The sequence below is a fragment of the Macaca fascicularis genome, chromosome 14 (assembly GCF_037993035.2).
Source record: "Macaca fascicularis isolate 582-1 chromosome 14, T2T-MFA8v1.1".
Lineage (NCBI taxonomy): Eukaryota > Metazoa > Chordata > Mammalia > Primates > Cercopithecidae > Macaca > Macaca fascicularis.
Genome location: NC_088388.1, coordinates 123007719 through 123017311, shown reverse-complemented (window position 1 = coordinate 123017311; position 9593 = coordinate 123007719). Strand labels below are relative to the sequence as shown.

The following is a 9593-nucleotide window of genomic DNA, read 5'->3' as shown; positions in this document are numbered from 1 at the left end:
CCCTTTCCTTTTTTTTTTTTTTTTTTTTCCTAGCGGAATAGGTATGTTCTCAGGGCCCCCACTAATCTCTTGCATTTTCAACCTTTCTCCTTTGTAGTGAAGACAACTGTTGTCCAGCTCAGTTTAGACCTAAATGAACAAATTTAATCTGTGGTGTGCATTGAGAGAAGTACAAGGTCCTATTGCAAATTCAAGCTGGTTTCCCAATTAACTTTATCAGCAATAAAGTTGGCATTTTTTTCCCTCTGTTACTGCTGTTTTAATTTTTTTGATTGATTCTAGTCTCAGACAGAAAGGGATATGATTAATTATGTCACCCTAAGATAATCAAAAGGGTCAGAATCTAATTTAAGCAGAGTTCATTAAAATGGAAAGTATGAGGGCATGGTCCAGGGAGCAGAGCTACACCAAAGAATGGTGATCCGTGCTCCTGGTGTGGTGAAAAATAAGGATAATTTATACAGAAAAAAAGCGGAGGTGCGGAACAGGATTACACTTTCCATGCAAAGGCTAACATACAGATATAAGATTTCATTGACTACTATTGGCTCCACTCTAAGGGGGCTGTTTTACATGTTATTGTAAAGAGGTAACAGTCACAAGGGGTCTCTATTTCCAGTGTCATTTAGTTGAGTTTGAATAAAGAACAGGGAGTTTAGTTACTGTATAACATCTCAACACAAAGCAACAGTCATGCAGCAGAGAAGAAAAACAGTCATGTTAACATGAGTGAGTCAGCTTTCAGAGCTTAACTTTTCCCTTCAGCACAATGAATTTGGAAGGTACTGACATTTTATTTTCTTTTTACATTTCTCATCATTAACCCGTTCCACAATTTCCAACCGCTCCTTGCCATGTATACAGCTGTTCAGTTCTCTGTCACTTGGCAATTCCTAAAATTTGCAGTGGTTTTTTTTTCCTTTATAACCTTTTCCATTTCCTTTTGTGGTTCCTTTTGCTCAAAATGTTTTCCTGATTTTCTCTGCTGGTAACCTTCTACTTGTTATTCAAGACTGATAGCAATACATTTCTAAAACTATGTCATAAAGCAGATTGTGAATTTCCATAGTAACAATATAATAACTGGAGATGTTCTGAATGAAGATTTAGTATAAAATAACCTGTTATAAAATCAAAGATATACTTTCCATAATAGCCTATAATAGTTTTAAGAGCAAAATTATTTTCCAAATTTTACAAGATGTGCAAAACGTTATTCCATGTATTGATTTTATAAGGGATCTCGAAACCAATAAAGTGAATATAGAGCATATGGAAAAGCAGAACACCATCATAACACTGACTAATGTAAACATACACTCGATATTCTTCATTAATAAAATGAGTTATTGAGCCATTAACTTCCTTAGATTTTAAACATAATCTTTTTATTTTATTTTATTTATATATGGCCCACATTCCATTTAAAAACCTGGCTAGATAATTCATTAAATGCATTTCTGTTTAACTGGCAAAAAGACTTATATTCATTCCACTGAGAAGCATAATTTAGCTTATTTAGAAAAAAAGGAATCATTGAAGAATCAAAGGTTTTAAGAACTTTGTTGCAAGAGTATGAAGAATAGCAGTCTTTGGAAACTGGGATGCTTTTTTATTTTATTTTCCAAACCACATCCAAACATATTCCTGGAAGGGGAAAATCATTTGGTCTATTAAAAATAGACCAAAACTTTGAGGAGGGTTTGTTACATGCTTTGAGGAGGGTTTGTTACACGCCTCTGTGCAGATGATTGCGGGGAGTGTGCCTATCCCGATCATAGGGAGATGAAAAAAATTGTCCCACAGCCTGTGATGCTTTCCCTGTCTCTATTCCCTTCCCACAGACCCCTTAACCACCAGTCCCTATTTTAGTAGACAGAGATCTTAGCTGCAAGCAGCAGTTGATTCTGGTTAACTTTAGCAAAAAAGGGAGCTCATTAGCAATAAATGGGGTAGTTCATAGAATCTTAGAACAGGCTAGGGAACTAGTTTTTGGAGCTAGACAGGTGGAATCTCAGCCAAATTATACCACACGACTATCCGGTTAGACTGCACTGATTGTTCCTGCTGGCACCACTAGTACCTAACATTTATTATTGGTTGGTAGATTTTTGTTTGTTTTTGATTTTGCAAAAATGAAACATAAATTGTTCGTGGCTTTTTTTCTGTCACTTGCCCCAAACTCAAGAGTTCTGCCTGGGAACATCTGACTGGCTGAGCTCAGATCTGATGTTCTCTGGGGTCCTTGCTCCAGCCAAGGCTCACATAGGGGCAGAGTCCTCAATTTGGAAATAATTCCAATGCTGGACAGTCACAAACAAACAGCTATATATTTTTAAATCTCTACTTAAATTTAGCTTTAAAACTGAATTTCACTTCTTTGGGGAGGCCTTCTCTGACCTTGAAGACTTCGTAGGGCCCACTTTAAATGGTTTCATAGAACTCTAGAACTTCTTCCTGGCACACTTACTGTATTTCTAATTATGCGTCAGTATCTGTTTCTTCTAGCTTTCTCCATCTAGATTATATGTTTGAAAGTTCAGGGATTGTGTCTGTTTTGATTGTTACCTTGTTTTTGGAGCAAAACACAGGGTTTAAATTATTTTAAATGCTTATGTATACACACACATACACACACACACACTGAAACTTCTTATTTCTACATATCTTAAATTGTATTTCTAATTCATAGTCTCTCCCACACTGATGTTGACTTTTCTGGACACTTTCTTCAGATCTACCCTTCAGTTTACTTATTTTCTCTTCACTTGTGTCCAATAAGCTGTCTAACATATTCATAGAGGTCCCAATTTTAATCATCATATTTTCATTGCTAAAAATTCTATTTGATTCTTTAAAGTTTGGAGGGTTCTTTCAGTTTTGATGGTTCCTTCTTTATACTTTGTTTGCTTTTATAATTTTTAAAAACATATCATATACATATATTTTGTTTTCTGTCCCTGACAAGCTAGTAATTTTGCAGGTTTGGCTAGGTATGTAATTTGTGTTTTATCATTCCTGGTGAGTCTCATTGATGGTGGATTATTTTGTGTTTGTTTAGTAATTTTCCCAACAAGCTCATGATCCTTGGATATTTATCTGGGGAAATTATTTCATATCTGGATTTAAGTGGTATTCTCCAGAAAGAACTTTTTGTTATTGTTATATTTGTAATATGAATTTTTTACTTGAAACACAGAGGTGATTAGAAATTGTCAGAGGTTATTTTGTCTGTTTTTCTGCCATTCTAGAGCCAACGCCAAGTCAGTTATACTTCTAGGCTGACTCCTGCTGTGGGCATTTTTTCTCCAAGTTAGCCACTGAGAATTTTTTTTTTTTTTTTTCTGGGAAGTCAGTATTATGAGTCAGTCATGGTTCCAAACTTCCAACCTGCTTAAAGTTCCAGGCTTTATCTTTTTATCTCCTGCATAGCTAACTCATTAAACCCCAACTCTGCTCCCCAGGAATCTGCTAGTTCCCCAAAGGCAAACTCTAGCTCTGGGGTTTGCGCATCCCTCTGAAGTCTTACTTTGTTACTTCTCTTTTGCTCCCACAGATATTTACTTAGTTTTTGGCAGCTCAAATGTGAACAAATAGATGTTTTTAATATTTTGTCCAGAATTCTTGTTTTTTTTTTATCCTGAGAACTTTTTCTGAATATAACTCTGATGGTTAATACTGAGTGTTAACTCGATTAGATTGAAGGATACCAAGTATTGATCCTGGGTGTGTCTGTGAGGGTGTTGCCAAAGGAGATTACCATTTGAGTCAGTGGGCTGGGAAAGGCAGACCCACCCTTAATCTGGGATGGGCACAGTCTAATCAGCTGCCATTGAGATCAGAATATAAGCAGGCAGAACAATGTAGAAGACAGACTGGCCTAGCCTCCCAGCCTACATCTTTCTCCAGTGCTGGATGCTTCCTTCCCTCTAACATTGGACTCCAAGTTTTTCAGTTTTGGAACTCAGACTGGCTCTCCTTGCTCCTCTGCCTGCAGACAGCCTATAGTGGGACCTTGTGATCATGTGAATTAATACTTAATAAATGCCTCTCTCTATATATATCCCATTAGTTCTGTCCCACTAGAGAACCCTGACTAATACAATAGCATTTGCAATATTGCTGGAAATAACTAGCTTTAATAAATATTTGTTGGACGATTAATAAATTGATGTCTACTCTAATGCTTCTCTCTTCCATTGTTAGACCATTGCTGCATACCTAATAAACTGCCATTCAGGGTGGGAAAATGCAATGGGTAAGGAATTATGTGTACTAAAAAGCAATGCTTGTTTTCTTCGTAAAAGTAAACCTCATAAACATTATTCAGATACGGAACCGGAAGGAGACTTTCTTGGTAGTGCGGGAGAATTGGGCCAAGTGATCCATACCTGTCCTGGTGAGTCCCCTGGCTATTTCCCTTGAGTGTTTTTCCAAGTGTCCACTCACTGGCATGTCGGTCCTAAGGGGCTCCTTCTCCTCAACACTGGACAAATGACCACCCACTTGCTACCTTATAGTGTACAGTAAGTCCGCACTCAACATTTTTGGTAGGTGCTTGGAAACCACAACTTTAAATGAAATAATGTACTGTATAATGAGAGCAATTTTCCTATAGGGTAAGTGACATAAACAAGAGTTAAGTTCCTATGGCATGTAATTATGTAATTTTATCTTGTGACAAGGCCAGAGGGTTTTGATATGACTTTCCTGAAGGTTAAGGGATGTCAAAAGAGAGATCAATGTGGAGTACGGGGAGCGGGGGGCGGGGGGGAAGGAAGAGAGAGAGAGAGAATATATATATATATAGAGAGAGAGAGAGAATGCATGCCTGGTGGAGGCTCTACCCTTTTATGACCTAACCTTGAAAGTCACATAGCATCACTTCCATCATACTCTATTGATTGGAAAAATACCAAGTCCCTGCCTAGAGGCAAAATTAGGGCATATAGGCCTCATCTTTTGATTGGAGGAGTTTCAGTCTTATTATATCAAGAGCATGTGGGATGCAAGGTATATACATGTGTGACTGTGTATGTGTGTGTTCACTGGTATAGTCATACTAGGGAAATGCAATCTGCCACACACATACACATTGTATAGTTGTTATAAACAACATATTACATCAGAAAACATCCAGCATAAGGCCAGGCACTCTGTAGTTGCTCCATATGCATTAATTCTCTTTTCTCTTGATTTCCTCCTTTTATACTAAAAAATGTTTTTTTTTTTTTTTAAATTTTAAGTGACATAAGATGGAAAAGAAACATAAACGGTGTTATTTTTCTTGCACGTTCTACTATACTGAGTTGCCAGGGCAGTAAATATCCATTTTACAAATGGGGGAATTATAGCTCAAAGCTTTTGAGTAATTTTTGTCTTAAACTAATTTGGTAGGATGATTTATTTTTTGTTCTCCACTTACGTTTTAAATAAACTTTTTATTTAAGTGTAACATAAGGATAGAGCTTGATGAATTTTTGCTAACTGCATACATCTGTGTCACCAGCACCCCTGTCAGAACCAGACATTGCCAACAACCCTAAAGCACCCTTCAAATCCTTCTCCAGTCACTAGCCCCTGCCTGCCCAGCCAAGAGGAAGTGCTGTGTGACTTCTAGCACCATAGATTAGCTTCCTTGTTTCTAAAGTGTATATAAATGAAATCATAAAATACGCCCTCTTTTGTGCTTGGCTCCTTTCACTCCCTATTGGTTTGTGACATTTATCTATGTCATTATCTTTCATGGCTATGTGGACTTTTATTTTATTAACATCCTACCATTTATTATCCAGTCTACAGTTGGCTGACAGATGGGGTGATTTCAGTTTGTGGCTATGAAGGACGATGCTGCTGTGCAAAATCTTGGCATGTCTTTAAGTAAACATGCATACCTATTTTTATTCAGTATACACTTAGTGGTAGGCCACTGGGTCAAAATGTATGCATATGTCCAAGTTTGTCAAGTACTGCCAACCAATTTACTGTTCCCACATACAGTGGTGTACAACAATGTACTAATATTTGTTCCTTATACCTAGGTAATTCCTATCCCCCCTTTTTTTCCTTTTCACTGATTTTAGGCAGACAACTAGGGGTTGTGCTTCTTTGCTTTAGGATTTTGGGGCTAGGTATAAATCAGAAGCAGCTTGCAGTTAATGCCTTTCCCATGTTTGAAGACTGGTTCTCCTTAAGAGATAACATTGGTTGTCCAGAAAGGTGGGCTTAAGGAGGGTGAAATACAGAGACTGTCCAAAAGGGGATGAAAGTCAGTGGATTTAGGAGACATTGGGGGCCAGAGGACCTGAAAAGATACTTCTGCTTTTTTTTTTTTTTTGAGACGGAGTCTAGCTCTGTCGCCCAGGCTGGAGCGCAGTGGCTGGATCTCAGCTCACTGCAAGCTCCGCCTCCCGGGTTCACGCCATTCTCCTGCCTCAGCCTCCCGAGTAGCTGGAATTACAAACGCCCGCCACCACGCCCGGCTAGTTTTTTTTTTTTTGTATTTTTTAGTAGAGACGAGGTTTCATCGTGTTAGCCAGGATGGTCTCGATCTCCTGACCTTGTGATCCGCCTGCCTCGACCTCCCAAAGTGCTGGGATTACAGGCTTGAGCCACCGCGCCCCGCCTACTTCTGCTCTTTTTATCCAGTGATCATACAATTTGTTATCCAAGTCCAGATGCTTCTGAGAGTGAAAGGGTATGCTCTTAATAATTATACAGAGATAAGAGTGGAAGTCAGGACCGTCCCAGGCGAACTGGGATTATTTTAGGCAGCTTAGTGAAACTTACAAATGCAGATGCTCCCATGTCTTTGAATTTTTCTTAAAATATTCATCTAGCAGATCATATGGAGAGCAACTTTGTCATCTGAAAAATGGCAGGATTAAACCCTCACATCCATCTCCCATTATACTTTAAGCCTGCATGCCTAGAGAGTAACTCTGTGTAGGGGTGTGTGTGTGTGTGTGTGTGTGTGTGTGTGTGTGTGTGTGCGCTTTCTTGCATATGTGTTGTGATATTTTAATCTCTTCATATATAGTAAAGGCCTGTCTGTGGCCCTTATTAGAGCTGCAAGTAGGTGGTGTTTGTGGTGGAGGTGGTGTGATTTCTGTTCTGAGCAGCACATGGTCCAAGAAGCCTTTTGTCTGAGGTGCTCTCTGTAGATCTGATCTGACCTTTTTTGAGGGGTCCTACTCTCATAGCTCCCTGTGAAGATTTGGAGATGGTGGCTAAGGTTGGGGTTATTCATCCTTAAATTCAAGCTTAGGCTCTGAGAGTTAATAAGAAAGGGAAAAATGAGTTCCCAAACTCAGCACTGAGTAACATGAAATCCCTGGAGTAGACGGAAAGTTTGAGTGGAGCCCCCACTTCCAAGATGCTAGATAAGCACTGTTATCCAGGCTGTAAACAAAGTGCAATTCCTTCCCTATAGAGACAGATCTTGGAGAAATTCCCAGGGGAAACTGTGTCTAATCAGTTCCCTGAGATCGTCAAACAGCTTAAATTCCTCTGCGATATGACTGGGGTTCTGGTCAAAATGAGAGTCCCTAGTTTTCTTTCCTGAAGTTGCTGAGACCATCTGGGAAAATCCACAAACAGAAACCGTGGTGTATTCCTTGAGCACCTTGAAGCCTGGGGTCTGTAAAAGCTCTGATTCTCAGCACCGAGGGAGTCAAAAGAGGTAATACGCAAGGTTGTGTGCTTTCTCCACAAGCAGCACCATTTTCTCTTTCTGGCTAATGGAAAAGGAGACGGCGTGAGGCCCAGCACTGAGTGGGGCCCAGGAAAAGGAAAGTGAAGGTCTGAATCCCGTCTTTCCTGATGGTCTCTTTGAAACCCGCAACCGAGGGCTCTGGGAAGCACGGATCCTGTCTCTGCTCTCAACACTGACCCTGAAGTGAGATGGAGTGGAGGATCTTTGAGGAGGCGGGGGTGGGGGGGGGGGATGTGCAGAGCCAGTACGGAAAACTCCTGGCTTTCTCTCCAAATGGAAATCCACTATCTAGTTGGGAGATGGAGGCAGAGAATAGGAGGGCATCCTGGGGACCTTGAGAGCTCTGGTCTCTCAGCACCTGAGGCAGCGGCCCAGGTTGTACTCTTAGTTCTCAGGGTGTCTTTCTGAGAGTCCCTGGGCAGCCAATTCAGGTGTGTTGTCTCCCTCCTCATCTCTCAAGCAGAGACAGAATTCTTGGTAAGAGACGCTAGCTTGAATTCATGATCGGCCCAGCAGAGCTGAAATCCTCTCACAGACACGTCCATACCTCAGGGTGGGCAGGTGTGTAGATGAGGGAGGACGGAAGAGAGGGCATCTGCACACTGGCTGGTCTGCTAGAGCCTTCCTCCCTTAGCCATGCTTATGCCTGTCATGACTCTGTGTTTTGCCCTCTGTTTCCCCAGACAACTCGCCAGGAGAGAATGACTCTGAGAAACAGCTCCTCAGTGACTGAGTTTATCCTTGTGGGATTATCGGAACAGCTGGAGCTCCATCTCCCTCTTTTCCTTCTGTTCTTAGGGATCTATGTGCTCACTGTGGTGGGCAACCTGGGCTTGATCACCCTAATTGGGATAAATCCGAGCCTTCACACCCCCATGTACTTTTTCCTCTTCAATTTGTCCTTTATAGATCTCTGTTATTCCTGTGTGTTTACCCCCAAAATGCTGAATGACTTTGTGTCAGAAAGTATCATCTCTTATGTGGGATGCATGACTCAGCTATTTTTCTTCTGTTTCTTCGTCAATTCTGAGTGCTATGTGTTGGTATCAATGGCCTATGATCGCTATATGGCCATCTGCAACCCCCTGCTGTACATGGTCTCCATGTCCCCAAGGGTCTGCTTTCTGCTGATGTTTGGTTCATATGTGGTAGGGTTTGCTGGGGCCATGGCCCACACTGGAAGCATGCTGAGATTGAGCTTCTGTGATTCCAACGTCATTGACCATTATCTGTGTGAAGTTCTCCCCCTCTTGCAGCTCTCCTGCACCAGCACACATATCAATGAGCTGGTATTTTTCATTGTTGTTGGAGTAATCATCACGCTATCCAGCTTAAGCATCGTCATCTCTTACGCTTTGATACTCTCCAACATCCTCCGTATTCCTTCTGCAGAGGGCAGATCCAAAGCCTTTAGCACATGTAGCTCCCATATAATTGCTGTTGCTCTGTTTTTTGGGTCAGGGGCATTCACCTACTTCACAGCATCTTTTCCCAGCTCTGTGAACCATGGCAGATTTGCCTCAGTCTTTTATACCAATGTGGTTCCCATGCTTAACCCTTTGATCTACAGTTTGAGGAATAAGGATGTTAAACTTGCCCTGGGCAAAACCCTGAAGAGAGTGCCCTTCTAATGGGTCTCTCTGTATCACTGGCAACTGGTTCTTGGTAAGCATGATACTCAAGTGTCTTTCTATCTATAGGTGGAATTTTAATCTTTCTCTTCAAAGAGAGTCTTCTCTCCACTTTTAAAAATTGGAAATCTCTTTTCTATACTCTCCTTGAGGATTATACTATTTTGCAACACTTAAATTGGCTCATTGCATGCGAGTTAGCACCTAAGAAATGCCTTTTGTTTACTGAACTCTGTATTAGGCCCAAG

At 40.7% G+C, this 9593-nt stretch overlaps 1 protein-coding gene across 1 annotated transcript; it reads left to right on the top strand.

Annotated features, from left to right (window-relative positions):
* The first annotated feature begins 8415 nt into the window (after positions 1–8415).
* On the top strand, positions 8416–9345 carry OR8B4 (olfactory receptor family 8 subfamily B member 4). The gene has a single exon (XM_005580023.4). It carries the CDS (start codon positions 8416–8418, stop codon positions 9343–9345), a length of 930 nt encoding a protein of 309 aa, XP_005580080.3.
* Positions 9346–9593: the final 248 nt, after the last annotated feature.